General features: G+C 34.9%; 2 protein-coding genes across 4 annotated transcripts in view; both read left to right on the top strand.

Moving 5' to 3' along the window:
* Positions 1–14,790, top strand: part of LOC133181703 (peroxisomal multifunctional enzyme type 2-like) — a 34,719-nt gene extending 19,929 nt beyond the window's left edge. Inside the window, exons 16-26 of the mRNA XM_061316262.1 lie at positions 832–1,004; positions 6,878–6,947; positions 7,064–7,170; positions 7,614–7,700; positions 7,990–8,067; positions 10,798–10,936; positions 12,164–12,291; positions 13,220–13,321; positions 13,635–13,779; positions 14,017–14,144; positions 14,251–14,790. Coding sequence (XP_061172246.1) covers positions 832–1,004; positions 6,878–6,947; positions 7,064–7,170; positions 7,614–7,700; positions 7,990–8,067; positions 10,798–10,936; positions 12,164–12,291; positions 13,220–13,321; positions 13,635–13,779; positions 14,017–14,144; positions 14,251–14,340 — 1,247 coding nt within the window. The 3' untranslated portion in view covers positions 14,341–14,790. The remainder of the gene's footprint in view (positions 1–831; positions 1,005–6,877; positions 6,948–7,063; positions 7,171–7,613; positions 7,701–7,989; positions 8,068–10,797; positions 10,937–12,163; positions 12,292–13,219; positions 13,322–13,634; positions 13,780–14,016; positions 14,145–14,250) is intronic.
* A 1,463-nt stretch (positions 14,791–16,253) lies between these two features.
* Positions 16,254–18,740, top strand: part of LOC133181688 (uncharacterized) — a 17,967-nt gene continuing 15,480 nt past the window's right edge. For all 3 annotated transcript variants that reach the window (XM_061316248.1, XM_061316247.1, XM_061316246.1), the window contains exon 1: positions 16,254–16,332. The gene's annotated coding sequence lies outside the window, so the exon portion shown is untranslated. The remainder of the gene's footprint in view (positions 16,333–18,740) is intronic.

Here is an 18,740-nt window from a genome sequence, read left to right as displayed (position 1 = left end):
AATAAAATAAATGGTGCCTGTTTTGGAGGGTAACATTTGAAAATGTTGACATTGGTTTTCCTTGGGGTGTCATTCAGTCAATTTCAACTGTTACCCTCCAAAACAGGCACCATTTATATATTATTAGACAAAAAAATTACTGTAATCAAATTAACATGATTAGTATGAATTTGTATATATTAAAATTAAAACATTTCCAGAAACTTTTTGTAACTGTGCAGATTACATATACATGCATTCAAGTAAATATTCCCTTAAAATTAAATTTGATTGTCTATTAAAAAGTAAACGAGATTAAAAAGCACCAGTATTCTACCATTTCCAGTTAATGAATTCTTTTGGGTTTGGGTTATTGAGTTCATACCTCTGTATTGTTGTCAAATGGCAGAGGAAAATACAGAAAGAAACGTCATCTTTACTCAAAGCTTGTTTGCATTATCACTTGTGAAGTACTGACTTAATGATGTGTATATTTTTTGTGTAAAGTGAATAGGTAGTACCATGCTGGACACTTTAACTAAATGATTGTGAGGTAATAATTCTGCTGACATTGTGAGTTGATATGCATAACTTTGAAAAATTTGAAGTCTTTAAAAAAACTTCGTAAACTTACATAACTACAAAATTATATGTACATAGCGTATATTTACACTTGGATAGAGAAAAACTGTCTTTGAGCTTTTTTAAGATGCATATGCTTTTTATTGTGCATTTTCTCTTACTGTATAACTAAGTCCATGCATGTGCTTCTTGAAACATACCAGCTTATTATGAATTAAGTCTTTGGTTAGATGTTTAATGATAATGCATGCTCCTGTTTTGTATTTTTAGTGGACACCTTTGATGAAAACAATGAGAAGGTTGCATTTAACCAATTCAGCACATTTGTGGTTGGGGCAGGGAAATTTGGAGGAAAGAGGAATTCTGATGAAGCCAAACCCACAGCTAATCCCCCTAAAAGACCCCCTGATGCCAGCATTAGTGAGAAAACCAGTGTGGATCAGGTCAGATAAATATTTTTTGCAGCTGTCTTTCTGTTTATGCTCATGTTCTCTACTGGTAATAGTCTGTTGATTCTGATTTCAAGCTGCCCTTTATAGGTTAAGTTGGTGGTAATAGTCTGTTGATTCTGATTTCAGGCTGCCCTTTATAGATTAAGTTGGTGGTAATAGTCTGTGTTTCTGATTTCAGGCTGCCCTTTATAGGTTAAGTTGGTGGTAATAGTCTGTTGTTTCTGATTTCAGGCTGCCCTTTATAGATTAAGTTGGTGGTAATAGTCTGTTGTTTGTGATTTCAGACTGCCCTTTATAGATTAAGTTGGTGGTAATAGTCTGTTGTTTCTGATTTCAGGCTGCCCTTTATAGATTAAGTTTGTTCTGTAACAGTCTGTTGTTTGTGATTTCAGACTGCCCTTTATAGATTAAGTTGGTGGAAATAGTCTGTTGTTTCTGATTTCAGGCTGCCCTTTATAGATTAAGTTGGTGGTAATAGTCTGTTGATTCTGATTTCAGGCTGCCCTTTATAGATTAAGTTGGTGGTAATAGTCTGTTGTTTCTGATTTCAGGCTGCCCTTTATAGATTAAGTTTGTTCTGTAACAGTCTGTTGTTTCTGATTTCAGACTGCCCTTTATAGATTAAGTTGGTGGTAATAGTCTGTTGTTTCTGATTTCGGGCTGCCCTTTATAGGTTAAGTTGGTGGTAATAGTCTGTTGTTTCTGATTTCAGACTGCCCTTTATAGATTAAGTTTGTTCTGTAACAGTCTGTTGTTTCTGATTTCAGACTGCCCTTTATAGATTAAGTTGGTGGTAATAGTCTGTTGTTTCTGATTTCAGACTGCCCTTTATAGATTAAGTTGGTGGTAATAGTCTGTTGTTTCTGATTTCGGGCTGCCCTTTATAGATTAAGTTGGTGGTAATAGTCTGTGTTTCTGATTTCAGGCTGCCCTTTATAGATTAAGTTTGTTCTGTAACAGTCTGTTGTTTCTGATTTCAGACTGCCCTTTATAGATTAAGTTGGTGGTAATAGTCTGTTGTTTCTGATTTCAGACTGCCCTTTATAGATTAAGTTGGTGGTAATAGTCTGTTGTTTCTGATTTCAGGCTGCCCTTTATAGATTAAGTTGGTGGTAATAGTCTGTTGATTCTGATTTCAGGCTGCCCTTTATAGATTAAGTTGGTGGTAATAGTCTGTTGTTTCTGATTTCAGACTGCCCTTTATAGATTAAGTTGGTGGTAATAGTCTGTTGATTCTGATTTCAGGCTGCCCTTTATAGATTAAGTTTGTTCTGTAACAGTCTGTTGATTCTGATTTCAGACTACCCTTTATAGGTTAAGTTGGTGGTAATAGTCTGTTGTTTCTGATTTCAGACTGCCCTTTATAGATTAAGTTGGTGGTAATAGTCTGTTGATTCTGATTTCAGGCTGCCCTTTATAGATTAAGTTTGTTCTGTAACAGTCTGTTGTTTGTGATTTCAGGCTGCCCTTTATAGATTAAGTTGGCGGTAATAGTCTGTTGATTCTGATTTCAGGCTGCCCTTTATAGATTAAGTTTGTTCTGTAACAGTCTGTTGATTCTGATTTCAGACTGCCCTTTATAGATTAAGTTTGTTCTGTAACAGTCTGTTGATTCTGATTTCAGACTGCCCTTTATAGATTAAGTTGGTGGTAATAGTCTGTTGTTTCTGATTTCAGGCTGCCCTTTATAGGTTAAGTTGGTGGTAATAGTCTGTTGTTTCTGATTTCAGACTGCCCTTTATAGATTAAGTTGGTGGTAATAGTCTGTTGTTTCTGATTTCAGACTGCCCTTTATAGATTAAGTTGGTGGTAATAGTCTGTTGATTCTGATTTCAGGCTGCCCTTTATAGATTATGTTTGTTCTGTAACAGTCTGTTGTTTCTGATTTCAGACTGCCCTTTATAGATTAAGTTTGTTCTGTAACAGTCTGTTGTTTCTGATTTCAGGCTGCCCTTTATAGATTAAGTTGGTGGTAATAGTCTGTTGATTCTGATTTCAGGCTGCCCTTTATAGATTAAGTTTGTTCTGTAACAGTCTGTTGATTCTGATTTCAGACTGCCCTTTATAGGTTAAGTTGGTGGTAATAGTCTGTTGTTTCTGATTTCAGACTGCCCTTTATAGATTAAGTTGGTGGTAATAGTCTGTTGATTCTGATTTCAGGCTACCCTTTATAGATTAAGTTTGTTCTGTAACAGTCTGTTGATTCTGATTTCAGGCTGCCCTTTATAGGTTAAGTTGGTGGTAATAGTCTGTTCTTTCTGATTTCAGGCTGCCCTTTATATATTAAGTTGGTGGTAATAGTCTGTTGATTCTGATTTCAGGCTGCCCTTTATAGATTAAGTTGGTGGTAATAGTCTGTTGTTTCTGATTTCAGGCTGCCCTTTATAGATTAAGTTTGTTCTGTAACAGTCTGTTGTTTCTGATTTCAGACTGCCCTTTATAGATTAAGTTGGTGGTAATAGTCTGTTGTTTCTGATTTCAGGCTGCCCTTTATAGGTTAAGTTGGTGGTAATAGTCTGTTGTTTCTGATTTCAGACTGCCCTTTATAGATTAAGTTTGTTCTGTAACAGTCTGTTGTTTCTGATTTCAGGCTGCCCTTTATAGATTAAGTTGGTGGTAATAGTCTGTTGTTTCTGATTTCAGACTGCCCTTTATAGATTAAGTTGGTGGTAATAGTCTGTTGTTTCTGATTTCAGGCTGCCCTTTATAGATTAAGTTGGTGGTAATAGTCTGTTGTTTGTGATTTCAGGCTGCCCTTTATAGATTAAGTTGGTGGTAATAGTCTGTTGTTTGTGATTTCAGGCTGCCCTTTATAGATTAAGTTGGTGGTAATAGTCTGTTGATTCTGATTTCAGGCTGCCCTTTATAGGTTAAGTTGGTGGTAATTGTCTGTTGATTCTGATTTCAGACTGCCCTTTATAGGTTAAGTTGGTGTTAATAGTCTGTTGATTCTGATTTCAGACTGCCCTTTATAGGTTATGTTGGTGGTAATAGTCTGTTGTTTCTGATTTCAGACTGCCCTTTATAGATTAAGTTGGTGGTAATAGTCTGTTGATTCTGATTTCGGGCTGCCCTTTATAGGTTAAGTTGGTGGTAATAGTCTGTTGTTTCTGATTTCAGACTGCCCTTTATAGATTAAGTTTGTTCTGTAACAGTCTGTTGTTTCTGATTTCAGACTGCCCTTTATAGATTAAGTTGGTGGTAATAGTCTGTTGATTCTGATTTCAGGCTGCCCTTTATAGATTAAGTTGGTGGTAATAGTCTGTTGTTTCTGATTTCAGGCTGCCCTTTATAGATTAAGTTTGTTCTGTAACAGTCTGTTGTTTCTGATTTCAGACTGCCCTTTATAGATTAAGTTGGTGGTAATAGTCTGTTGTTTCTGATTTCGGGCTGCCCTTTATAGGTTAAGTTGGTGGTAATAGTCTGTTGTTTCTGATTTCAGACTGCCCTTTATAGATTAAGTTTGTTCTGTAACAGTCTGTTGTTTCTGATTTCAGACTGCCCTTTATAGATTAAGTTGGTGGTAATAGTCTGTTGTTTCTGATTTCAGACTGCCCTTTATAGATTAAGTTGGTGGTAATAGTCTGTTGTTTCTGATTTCGGGCTGCCCTTTATAGATTAAGTTGGTGGTAATAGTCTGTGTTTCTGATTTCAGGCTGCCCTTTATAGATTAAGTTTGTTCTGTAACAGTCTGTTGTTTCTGATTTCAGACTGCCCTTTATAGATTAAGTTGGTGGTAATAGTCTGTTGTTTCTGATTTCAGACTGCCCTTTATAGATTAAGTTGGTGGTAATAGTCTGTTGTTTCTGATTTCAGGCTGCCCTTTATAGATTAAGTTGGTGGTAATAGTCTGTTGATTCTGATTTCAGGCTGCCCTTTATAGATTAAGTTGGTGGTAATAGTCTGTTGTTTCTGATTTCAGACTGCCCTTTATAGATTAAGTTGGTGGTAATAGTCTGTTGATTCTGATTTCAGGCTGCCCTTTATAGATTAAGTTTGTTCTGTAACAGTCTGTTGATTCTGATTTCAGACTACCCTTTATAGGTTAAGTTGGTGGTAATAGTCTGTTGTTTCTGATTTCAGACTGCCCTTTATAGATTAAGTTGGTGGTAATAGTCTGTTGATTCTGATTTCAGGCTGCCCTTTATAGATTAAGTTTGTTCTGTAACAGTCTGTTGTTTCTGATTTCAGGCTGCCCTTTATAGATTAAGTTGGCGGTAATAGTCTGTTGATTCTGATTTCAGGCTGCCCTTTATAGATTAAGTTTGTTCTGTAACAGTCTGTTGATTCTGATTTCAGACTGCCCTTTATAGATTAAGTTTGTTCTGTAACAGTCTGTTGATTCTGATTTCAGACTGCCCTTTATAGATTAAGTTGGTGGTAATAGTCTGTTGTTTCTGATTTCAGGCTGCCCTTTATAGGTTAAGTTGGTGGTAATAGTCTGTTGTTTCTGATTTCAGACTGCCCTTTATAGATTAAGTTGGTGGTAATAGTCTGTTGTTTCTGATTTCAGACTGCCCTTTATAGATTAAGTTGGTGGTAATAGTCTGTTGATTCTGATTTCAGGCTGCCCTTTATAGATTATGTTTGTTCTGTAACAGTCTGTTGTTTCTGATTTCAGACTGCCCTTTATAGATTAAGTTTGTTCTGTAACAGTCTGTTGTTTCTGATTTCAGGCTGCCCTTTATAGATTAAGTTGGTGGTAATAGTCTGTTGATTCTGATTTCAGGCTGCCCTTTATAGATTAAGTTTGTTCTGTAACAGTCTGTTGATTCTGATTTCAGACTGCCCTTTATAGGTTAAGTTGGTGGTAATAGTCTGTTGTTTCTGATTTCAGACTGCCCTTTATAGATTAAGTTGGTGGTAATAGTCTGTTGATTCTGATTTCAGGCTACCCTTTATAGATTAAGTTTGTTCTGTAACAGTCTGTTGATTCTGATTTCAGGCTGCCCTTTATAGGTTAAGTTGGTGGTAATAGTCTGTTGTTTCTGATTTCAGACTGCCCTTTATAGATTAAGTTGGTGGTAATAGTCTGTTGATTCTGATTTCAGACTGCCCTTTATAGATTAAGTTTGTTCTGTAACAGTCTGTTGATTCTGATTTCAGGCTGCCCTTTATAGATTAAGTTTGTTCTGTAACAGTCTGTTGTTTCTGATTTCAGACTGCCCTTTATAGATTAAGTTGGTGGTAATAGTCTGTTGATTCTGATTTCAGACTGCCCTTTATAGATTAAGTTTGTTCTGTAACAGTCTGTTGATTCTGATTTCAGGCTGCCCTTTATAGATTAAGTTTGTTCTGTAACAGTCTGTTGTTTCTGATTTCAGACTGCCCTTTATAGATTAAGTTGGTGGTAATAGTCTGTTGATTCTGATTTCAGACTGCCCTTTATAGATTAAGTTTGTTCTGTAACAGTCTGTTGATTCTGATTTCAGGCTGCCCTTTATAGATTAAGTTTGTTCTGTAACAGTCTGTTGTTTCTGATTTCAGACTGCCCTTTATAGATTAAGTTGGTGGTAATAGTCTGTTGTTTCTGATTTCAGGCTGCCCTTTATAGATTAAATTTGTTCTGTAACAGTCTGTTGATTCTGATTTCAGACTGCCCTTTATAGATTAAGTTTGTTCTGTAACAGTCTGTTGTTTCTGATTTCAGGCTGCCCTTTATAGATTAAGTTGGTGGTAATAGTCTGTTGTTTCTGATTTCAGGCTGCCCTTTATAGATTAAGTTGGTGGTAATAGTCTGTTGATTCTGATTTCAGGCTGCCCTTTATAGATTAAGTTGGTGGTAATAGTCTGTTGTTTCTGATTTCAGGCTGCCCTTTATAGATTAAGTTTGTTCTGTAACCGTCTGTTGATTCTGATTTCAGGCTGCCCTTTATAGATTAAGTGGAGACAGAAACCCTCTTCATATTGATCCTAGCTTTGCTGCTATGGGAGGTTAGAATTTTGCTGGATCTGTAATTTGAATAAGTAACAAGAAATAAATGAAATTTTATTATTACTTAACAAAAAAAAGGTAGCAATGCTTGATTAATTATGCTGTATATTTGCAGGGTTTGCAGAACCAATTCTACATGGATTGTGTAGCTATGGATATGCCACAAGGCATGTTTTACGCCAATACTGCAACAATGATGTGTCGAAATTCAAAGCAATCAAGGTAAAATTGATCTCCTATTGAAGAATTAAGTTTACTATAACTACCGGTATGTGTATTAAATGTTTCTTGAAAAAAAAATTCTTGATATAGTTTTCAAATACAGTGCAGCCTCAGTAATAAAGCTACAACTAATCCAGATTCTGGACAATTTGTGGAGAAAAGAATTCACATACATTTATCTACCAATTACAAAAATAATGTTTTAATAATCTAAAGGTAGTCTGTTCCCTAAAAATCAGCAGTTAATTAAAAATGCTCACAAAAGTGACACTGAATTCACAAAATAACAAGAGCGGATTCCCTTATTCTGGATTATTTGCTTGGCTTAAATTATTTTTAGTTAACAAAGATACTGTATTACTTGTATATGATGTTTTTTTTAATTCACGCATCTAATTTTTTCTTTAGTATAACAGATTACTTGTTTTATATTTACTTAAAAGGTGAGATTCTCCAAGCCTGTTTTGCCTGGTCAGACTATACAGACAGACATGTGGAAAGATGGAAGCAGAGTCTACTTCCAGTGCAAGGTCAGTATGTAAAATAGTTAACTGTGTAAAAAACCATAATCTAGACCAGTATTAGGTGGTCTTCTGGTAGAATGAATTTTATAAAAAGGCTAACTATATACAAGTAAAGTGAGGAATCTGTGTTTATATGAGTGAAGTGCATTGTTAACTGATTTAAAATCATCAAAATTTACTTTCTTAAATATATGTATATAAAAATAAACCTAAGATAGATAGGAAGACTATAATATCTTTTTACCATTGTTTAACGTGTTAAGGAACATTAGAATTTAATTTTCTGACAATGTAGGTTTTGGAGAATGGAAATATCAGCTTGTCTGGTTCCTACATTGACCTCAACGAAGGAGGGGCACCAGTAATATCACAAGTAAGATTCTTTAACACGGCACAACATTTTTCTTTCATCACAAAAGTTCCAAAACAATGTCAATATCTGCAAATATAATTTCCATGCAGATCCAAGGAATTCTTGCTTCTTATTCTTTAATAGAAAATCATACTTTCTGAATATAAAACATGCACAATTTTACATGTATATTGTTATGTAGAGTTACTGCCCTTGCGTACATTTACTACACATTTTATCTACACTCAAACATAAAAGTGGGCTAACTAATGAGACAAATTTGTGGAAAAGTTTAAATATTGTGTAACCTACTGTATATTTTTTCTAGTTAGTATGAATATCACAAGGTTTTTAGCTCACCTGAGCCGAAGGCTCAAGTGAGCTTTTCTGATCACATTTTGTCTGTAGTCCGTCTGTCCGTCTGTCTGTTCGTCTGTCTGTCCGTCCGTCTGTAAACTTTTCACATTTTCAACTTCTTCTCAAGAACCACTGGGCCAATTTCAACCAAACTTGCCACAAAGTATCCTTGGGTGAAGGGAATTCAAGTTTGTTCAAATGAAGGGCCATGCCCTCTTTCAAGGGGAGATAATAAAGAATTAGTGAAAAATTAATGGCATCTTTTAAAAATCTTCTTCTCAAGAACCACAGAGCCAGGGAAGATGAAACTCATGTGGAAGCATCCTCAGGTAGTGTAGATTCAAGTTTGTTCAAATCATGACCCCCGGGGGTAGGGCGGGGCCACAATGGAGGATCAAAGTTTTACATAGAAATATATAGGAAAAATCTTTAAAAATCTTCTCCTCAAGAACAGCAAAGCCCTGATTGGTCATATTTATATGGAAGCATCCTCAGGTAGTGTAGATTCAAGTTTGTTCAAATCATGAGCCCTGGGGGTAGGGCAGGGCCACAATGGAGGATCAAAGTTTTACATAGGAATATATAGGAAAAATCTTTAAAAATCTTCTTCTCAAGAACAGCAAAGCCCTGATTGGTCATATTTATATGGAAGCATCCTCATGTAGTGTAGATTCAAGTTTGTTCAAATCATGACCCCCAGGGGTAGGGCGGGGCCACAATGGACGATCAAAGTTTTATATAGAAATATATAGGAAAAATCTTTAAAAATCTTCTTCTCAAGAACAGCAAAGCCCTGATTGGTCATATTTATATGGAAGCATCCTCAGGTAGTGTAGATTCAAGTTTGTTCAAATCATGAGCCCTGGGGGTAGGGCAGGGCCACAATGGAGGATCAAAGTTTTACATAGGAATATATAGGAAAAATCTTTAAAAATCTTCTTCTCAAGAACAGCAAAGCCCTGATTGGTCATATTTATCTGGAAGCATCCTCATGTAGTGTAGATTTAAAATTTTTTAAAATCATGACCCCTGGGGGTAGGGCGGGGCCACAATGGAGGATCAAAGTTTTATATAGAAATATATAGGAAAAATCTTTAAAAAATCTTCTTCTCAAGAACAGCAAAGCCCTGATTGGTCATATTTATATGGAAGCATCATCAGGTAGTGTAGATTCAAGTTTGTTCAAATCATGACCCATGGGGGAAGGATGGGGCCACAATGGAGGATCAAAGTTTTACATAGGAATATATAGGAAAAGCCTTTAAAAATCTTCTTCTCAAGAACAGCAAAGCCCTGATTGGTCATATTTATATGGAAGCATCCTCATGTAGTGTAGATTCAAATTTATTCAAATCATGACCCCTGGGGGTAGGGCGGGGCCACAATGGAGGATCAAAGTTTTACATAGAAATATATAGGAAAATATCTTTAAAAATCTTCTTCTTAAGAACAGCAAAGCCATGATTGGTCATATTTTTATGGAAGCATCCTCAGGTAGTGTAGATTCAAGTTTGTTTAAATCATGACCCTAGGGGGTAGGGCAGGGCCACAATGGGGGATCCAAGTTTTACATAGAAATATATAGGAAAATATATTCTGATGAAGAACAGCAAAGCCATGATTAGTCATTCTGATATGGAAGCATCCTCAGGTAGTGTAGATTCAAGTTTTTTAAATGATGACCCCTGGGGATAGGGATGGGCCACAATGGGGGATAGAAAATTTTACATAGGAACATATAGGAAAATATCTTCTTCTCAAGAACTGAAAATCATGTTTAGTCATTTTGATATGGAAGCATCATCAGATAGTGTAAATTCAATTTTGTTCAAATGATGATCCCCTGGGGTAGGGTGGGGCCCAATGGGGGATTAAAAATTTTTACATAAGAACATATAGAAAAAATATTTCTGAAGAACTGTAAAGCTATGTTTAGTCATATTGGTATGGAAGCATCCTCAGGTAGTGTAGATTCAAGTTTGTTAAAATGATGACCTCTGGGATAGGGAGGAGCCACAGTGGTAGATCAAATTTTTACAAAGGAATATATGGGAAAACTTTCAAGTTCTTCTCAAGTACAACAAAGCCATTACAAAGCCATTTGTTATACTGACATGTAAGCATCATCAGGTAGTTTAAAATTCAAGCCCAAGCCCCCCCCCCCCCCCCCCCCATAATCTTTTCAATACTGAACTGATTTGTGCTTTTGCCTAGCCAATGTGCTCAGGTGAGCGATGTGGCCCATGGGCCTCTTGTTATATTTTCTTCCCTTTCCTCAAATTTTGGCATGAAGTAAAATTATGAGGTATATATGATGTGAAACCATTCAAGGTATATGTACTGTATCAGCTTCCCTTTACTTATACAGTTGTATGACTCACTGTTTAATTTCAGGCCCCAAGTAGCCTTGCCTCTGATGCTTTGTTTAATGACATGGCACAGCGAGCCGCCTCACAACCAGAGTTGGCCAAGAAAATCAATGCAGTCTTTCTGTTTGAGATCACTAAAGACAAGAAAGTGGCTGCTAAATGGAGTAAGTACACTACCATACTCTCTAGAATTAGGTCAAAGTACACTACCATACTCTCCAGAATTAGGTCAAAGTACACTACCATACTCTCTAGAATTAGGTCAAAGTACACTACCATACTCTCTACATTTAGGTCAAAGTACACCACCATACTCTCTAGAATTAGGTCAAAGTACACTACCATACTCTCTAGAGTTAGGTCAGTGTACACTACCATACTCTCTAGAATTAAGTTAAAGTACACTACTGTACTCTCTAGAATTAGATCAAAGTACACTACCATACTCTCTAGAATTAGGTTAAAGTACACTACCATACTCTCTAGAATAAGGTCAATGTACACTACCATACTCTCTAGAATTAGATCAAAGTACACTACCACACTCTCTAGCATTAGGTCAAAGTACACTACCATACTCTCTAGAATAAGGTCAAAGTACACTATCATACTTTGTAGAATTAGGTCAAAGTACACTACCATACTCTCTAGAATTAGGTCAAAGTACACTATCATACTTTGTAGAATTAGGTCAAAGTACACTACCATACTCTCTAGAAGTAGATCAAAGTACACTTCCATACTCTCTAGAATTAGGTCAAAGTACACTACCATACTCTCTAGAATTAGGTCAAAGTACACTACCATACTCTCTAGAATTAGCGTTTCACAGCAAATATACCAGATAAGGACTGAAAAAAAATAATGTTCTTCCTTTTGTTAATTTTAATCACTTAGAGTTCCTCAGTAGACGTTGTACATATCTTGGACGGTGAATGTATAATTTACCAGTACTTTAGATCCTTGATCACAGGTATAAATCAGTGTAGGTTTTCCAGCTATGGATGTAAATACAGTAAAACTTGGTTATAACGAAGTCACTTGGACCTGTGAAATTACTTCGCTATATCCGTAATTCATTATATCCGTATAAGAAATTCGTTCAATTTCAGTAGCTGGGGATCCTAGAAAAATTCGCTATATCCGTGTTCGTACTAAACGAGTTTTACTGTATATACATTTACCTGATACAGATTTTATTTCACTCGTAAATAATATTACATTCTTATTTGAGTATATGGTTTTCTGTCCTGTCTATTGTCTATCATAATAAATATTTTTTAAACTTCAGTGTTATTTTCATGCCTTTATTCTTTGATGGAAATAGCAAAGATAAAGCTTTTTATAGGAATGTCTTATTAATGTGGATTATAAGCATGATTTGTTTTCAGCTGCTGATATGAAGACAGCAGGGGGAGTGTACAAGGGGGGACCAAAGCAGGGCAAGGCTGACTGTACACTGACTATTGATGACCAGGCTTTGATAGACATGGCTGCTGGCAAGCTGGATGGACAAACAGTAAGCATTACCAGAAACTAGTGCTATCACTGACATATACTGAACAAACTTTACTGTAGAATCGCAGTGTGTGTGTGTGAAGTTTTTCAGGAATATTGAAGTGGTAAACTTACTGCAATCAAGCAAGAAATATCCTCAGTATAATTACTGATGGAAAAAATATGTCTATGTACAATTTTTACAAATAATTTTATGTCAGCTAAGATATTCATTACTGGCTTGAAAAAGACGTTAATGGTAATCTAACAACCAAGCTTTATGATAAACGTGATGACTTTAACTTTTCAATCGTCAACTTCCCTCACTTATGCAGCAATATACCTTCATCACCTGCATACGGGGTATATATCTCTCAGTTGATTCGATACGCAAGAGCATGCTCTACGTATGTACAATTTCTAAAACGAGGTAAATTATTGACAAATAAGTTGATGAAACAAGAATATCAGCTGTCTCGTTTAAAGTCATCATTTCGTAAGTTCTATGGTCGATACAATGACCTTGTCAGCAAATACAATTTATCATTGAGTCAAATGCTGACTGACATTTTTCACACTAATTGTTAGGCCATTATTTACACACTGAATTGTCGAAGGATTTTTCCGTTATTTCCCGATCATGACAAGGAGCACACGGCGGGTGTGACCGGTCGGCAGGGGATGCTCACTCCTCCATGGCACCTGATCCCACCTCTGATGTTTGGAGGTCCGTGTTTGCTCTGCTCTATTTTGTATTGATTAATGGACTTTTGAGCTTGAATACTGTTCGTTATCTCCATATATTTCTTGGCTACCATCGTTACTTATAACGGGGGGATATGACACTTCTAAAACTTAAAATTTACATTCACACATCTGTGATGTCCAGTTGTAGTGAGATTTCTAAAGTAATTTTAATAAATTCTACTTATTTCACCTGCTTTACCTAGGCTTTCATGAAAGGAATTTTAAAGTTGAAAGGAAACATGATGCTGGCTCAGAAACTTGGGGATCTTCTAAAACCAGGAGCTACTGCTTCTCCATCTACCAAGGTAACAGAGGTTATCCCACACGCTTAATAAATTATTGTTTTCATTCATTTACTCTTCTTTAGAGCTTTTTAAGACTGCACACGAGAGTTTAGAATGTTTTAGGAACATAATCAACTTCTGAAGAGCAGGAAGTCTTGTTCCTTTAATAATTACCATAATTTCACAAGAAATTTTAAACAAATAATGTAATACAAATTCTTAATATCTAACTATTAAGAACTTTTGTAACAAAAAAATTATAAATTACAATGTTCATAAATTGTAATTTTCAGTATATATACACTGTATTTGTAATTTGTATGTTAATTGATAGTCTTCTAGTGGTCCCAGTCTGTTGAGTGATGGGCTGTTTGAAGAAATGGCCAAGCGGGCAAAATCTCAGCCTGATGTAGCTAAGAAAATCAATGCTATCTTCTTGTTTGAAATTACAAAGGATGGCAAACCTGCAGCAAAGTGGAGTAAGCATTATGTTTTATTTTATTTAGACTTTACACAGAGCAGGGAATAAAGGTGTTTTTAGTAAGATACCAAGTATATGTAATAAATTTAAAGATAGAAGATGCATGTACATGTATTAATGAAAAAAAAAATTAAACAGCCAGTTTGCTTCTTGACCTGCTTTCGTATCAACAAACTTTGACTCTCTCTCTCTCTCTCTCTTTATATATATATATTTACACTGATATTAAATTTAGCTGCAGACATGAAGACAGGAGGAGGAATATACAGGGGTGAACCTAAGCAAGGAAAGGCAGACTGTACTCTTACTATTGATGACAAAAATATGGTAGACATGGCTACAGGAAAACTCAATGGACAAACTGTGAGATTCCTTGATAAATCACAATCTATTTTACAAAGTATTTTTTTTACTGAATGATTACTATGAAAACTAAGACATTTTTACATCTTTTAAATCTCTTCTACAGGCATTCATGAAAGGTCTTCTGAAACTGAAGGGGAACATGATGCTGGCACAAAAATTAGGATCTCTGTTTGGAGAGGCCTCAAAACTTTGAATGTATGACCCAGTGAGCTGGACCCACAGACCATGTGATTCTGATGACCCAGTCAGCTTAAAACACAGACAATGTGATTCTGGGAGAAAATTTACTGCAATATTGAAATGTTACTGATTACTGTGAAGAGTGATTAAATTAATTGTTAAAGATGATGATCAAAACAAGGTTTTACCTTGTAAAAAATGGATGAATATGAAAACTGAATGAATGAGGATTTTTAAAATTAGATTTTTGCTCATGTAAGTGTATCAAACATTGTAAACATTATAAACATTGTAAACATTATAAATGAAATCTTGTCAAGTGATTTGTGATTTCAGTGCTTTATCTGTGATATTTAGATTTTATCTATTTTCCATCAAATCAAATACATGTATGAACCTTTGTACATGTGTATCATGAGCATCATTTGTCATAATATGTTTACAAATAAATTAATACATATAATCATTAATCTTTGATATGTAATTTCATAGTTTTTTTGAGTAAAAAAAATGGAGAATTTTAAGATAATTTTACAAATGATAAGGCATATACTTCACTTACTGATATTTTTTGTTGTTGTAAAATCCAAATGTTTGGCAAATTTTCATCAGTATTCTTACGTGCTATTGATGAATGATTATGTCATTCTAAACTGTGAGTAATTCAGAATATGTCAGCCTATGGTTTTTAGCTCACCTGAGCGAAAGGCTCAAGTGAGCTTTTCTAATTTTTGTTCGTTGTCTGTCGTCATTGTTGTTCTTAATTTTCACAATTTCATCTTCTTCTCCAGAACCAATTTCAACCAAACTTGGCACAGAGTATCCTTGGGTGAAGGGGATACAAGTTTCAAATGAAGGGCCTTGCCCTCTTCCAAGGCGAAATAATTACAAATTTGTAAAAATAATTAATTGCTTCTTTTAAAAATCTTTTTCTCAAGAACACATTGGGCCAGGAAAGATGAAAATTATGTGGAGGCATTCTCAGATAGTGTAGATTTAAGTTTGTTCAAATCATGACCCCTGGGGGTAGGGTGGAGCCACAATGGATGGTCAAAGTTTTACGGTACATAGGAATATATAAAAAAATCATTAAAAATCATCTTCTCGAGAATAGCAAAGTCGCAATTGGTCATATTTATGTGGAAGCATCTTCAGGTAGTGTAGATAAAAGTTTGTTCAAATCATGACCCCCGGGGGTAGGGTGGATCCACAATGGATGGTCAAAGTTTTACATAGGAATATATAAAAAAAATCATTAAAAATCATCTTCTCGAGAATAGCAAAGTCGCAATTGGTCATATTTATGTGGAAGCATCCTCAGGTAGTGTAGATAAAAGTTGTTCAAATCATGAACCCGTGGGGTATGGTGGGGCCATAAAAAGGGATCAAAGTTTTACATCAGAATATGTAGGAAAAAGAATCTGCTAATGAAGAACAGAAGGGCCATAGTTACCCAGGTGAGTATTGTGGCCCATGGTTCATATTTACTAAACAGAAATTGTGAAATATTCTTTCAAAGTTCTTTTATAGTTTTTTTTTACTTGAACAATGTTTAACTGGGAAATCATCCAGATACATAATTCTGTAATTGTAAAAGTAAAAAATAAGTGATTACAAGTCCTGGTGGAACATTTCCTTTCCACTGTTATATAAGTACAAACTAGAACTATACATAGTCACATATATAGACCTGGATTCCTCAAAATACTTAACCCTTTGGCAAATTTTAGGTTTAAATATCTTGTATCAATAATTTAGCAAATTCTTAATTTTTTTCCCCAGTACAGTTAATAGATACTTTCTGAAACGTTTCTTTTAAGAAGTCGGAATTTAAATGAATATGCCGTAGAACAAGTTATCTTCGGTAGTCTTCATAAGAACGAGTTATTTAAAAGCCGAAAAATTGTACTTCCGGTGTTGTCTGCACCCGCAATAACTTGAAAATGTAAAGTGTCCCACAGTTACTGTACAGTTACAAGGAATAATGGTGAACGAGAATGAAAAGGTAAGGATTTTGTAGATTTTAGTGAGTTTAAATGTATCTATTCTCTTTTCCATATTTAAAATGTGTAGTACACTGCCAAGGCCAATGTTTACGTTCGAAACATGTCAACACTTGATTTGGATGTGGCTGAATAAGAGACTACTACCGTTTCTGAAAATGATTTTTAATACTAACTGTTTTGAAGAGCATAAATGTTTTTTTTTTTAATTATTTATTGATGAATTCAAAAAGGGATATACGTTAATAAATATTATGTTGTACGAAAGAATTATAAACCTAAGTTAATATCCATCTTAGTTTTAACAGTAAATGGCCCAATGAATCTACTAACAGAAAACTATGCAATATAACACATTTATTGACTGGGTTTGAGGGCAACATGCATTTTGTCAGACCCAAGAACCAAACAGTTTGGTTCGAGGGTCGACAAAATGCATTTTTCCCTAGAACCCAGTCAATAAATGTTTTGTTATACCTTTTTATTTATTTATTCTTTTGTTATACATGTATCTTTTGCTGGTTTCTGTACCAACAAGTGCAAACAAGATTTAGCTGATCCCACCCACAACGGGACGTAAGCGGTCCAATATCTCGTCCACAGGTCCAATATCTCACTCTGCTGTCAAACATCAATTTTTTATGACCGCTCAGTAAAACATTAGAAATGTTGGACTTCTTTTTCATATAGATTTGTATAGGAACTAATTTTTAAGGGTATAACAAATCACATTGGTCTACAGAGGAAATCAGTTACTGGTTCTTACTAAAGGGAATGAAAATCACTTTGCTATAAGTGTGAATTTGTATATTCATGTGTCTGCTATACCAGGGGTGTGCAATTAGCATCGCCCGACGCCCGGGGCTACCATATTTTGGGGTCGGGCTAGTAGTTTTCTGCACGGAGATAGCCCCTTAGGCTAGTAAAAAACCCTGACTTTTTCAACAATAAACTATTTTTTCAATATTAGTTGTTATTCCCCACCCCATCCCCTCCATTTTGGCTAGTAACTTTTTATTTGGGGCTAGTAACTTTATTGCTGGCACTAGCCCGTGGGCTAGTGTTTAATTTTTTTAATTGCACACCCCTGTATACCACGTTTTACAGTACATGTATCTCCCATTAAATCAATATTTTATTGCCATCGGATTTCCAAAAGTGGCCTAATGTCTTTCAGAGTGTATATCAGTGATCCCTAGATTTTGTTAGAAAGGTGAGATTTTTTTTTCAAGCTTTCAAACGTGATTAAAGTCACTTTTTGGACACATAATACTTGATTTGATACTTTGAATTCATACCCAATCAGAGTCAGTTTAGCATAGACTTGTAAGTAGTAGTACTTATTTAATGTGCATTATTTACTAAAAGTATAACTGATAATTTTACTCCTGCCCAGTGATGACAATCAAACAGAGAATTTAGAAACACAAATCAGTACTAATGTAAGCAAAAAGCATAGTGCAAAGTTAAAAATGATTATTCAATGCTTCAATGAATATCACTGAAGTGATTGAACTTTCAGCATTTTTATCAGAATGAGAATTTATAATTAAAAATTACTATTGAATATAGTAAAATTAATTTTTAAAATTCTTTATGCAAATTTTCCTACTCATTAGTTTTCTACTATTTAAGTTAATAATATTCACCACATTTTATTCATTTTTCTTATAAACTTAAAAAAACCCCCATAATTCTTGTTCTATGTACATTAAAAATTAATTTTGCACACTTGAACATTACAGTTGCAGTGTTTTCCCTTTATTTCAAAGTAAAGGGTTATGGATCAATTGTAACAGGCCAGGGGCTGAGGTGTAAGAACAAAATCTTTGTGGACCTTATAACAATTACTGGTACTTTTTTTTTTTTTTTTTTTTTTTTACATTTTTAATTTCTAAGGGGTAGCTGGTTCTTAGGAAAACACTGCAGCTGTGTAAAAGCTGTTTCCTTTACTAAATGCTGGTCAACTTTCCCTTTTTTAAAAAGCTTTTCTTAAGTTGATATGACTAATAAATTTTTCCAAGTGAAAATTTTTGTTAACATGCTAGTGAAGGCAACAAATGGTCAGACTTTCAATTGTAGATACAACTCAAAGGAGATCTTTTCATTTACATACAGTCATGATAGCATGGGATCTGTTCTAGTCTATAAACCTCAGATATTTAATTCCACAAAGGAGCCGTATAACAATAAAGACATATCTAGAATGTGTAAATAAAACAGAAAAACCAATATCAACATTTCCCGCTGTTGACCAAACACCATACTCCGTGATAGTATACTGAAGGCTTATCCAAGACTTGCAGTGATAAACATATTTCCATGATAAAGAGAGTAGCATGGTAATGTAGTGTCTGTTTCAGCATAAGGATCAGTATTTCAGACAAATAATTACTTCAGATAAATTTTG

This window comes from Saccostrea echinata, unplaced genomic scaffold (assembly GCF_033153115.1).
Source record: "Saccostrea echinata isolate AGI-Se365-2 ecotype Australia unplaced genomic scaffold, CSIRO_AGI_Sech_v1 ptg000009l, whole genome shotgun sequence".
Taxonomy (NCBI): Eukaryota; Metazoa; Mollusca; class Bivalvia; order Ostreida; family Ostreidae; genus Saccostrea; species Saccostrea echinata.
Note: the sequence above shows the minus strand (reverse complement) of the source record. Positions and strands in the feature narration are given on the sequence as shown.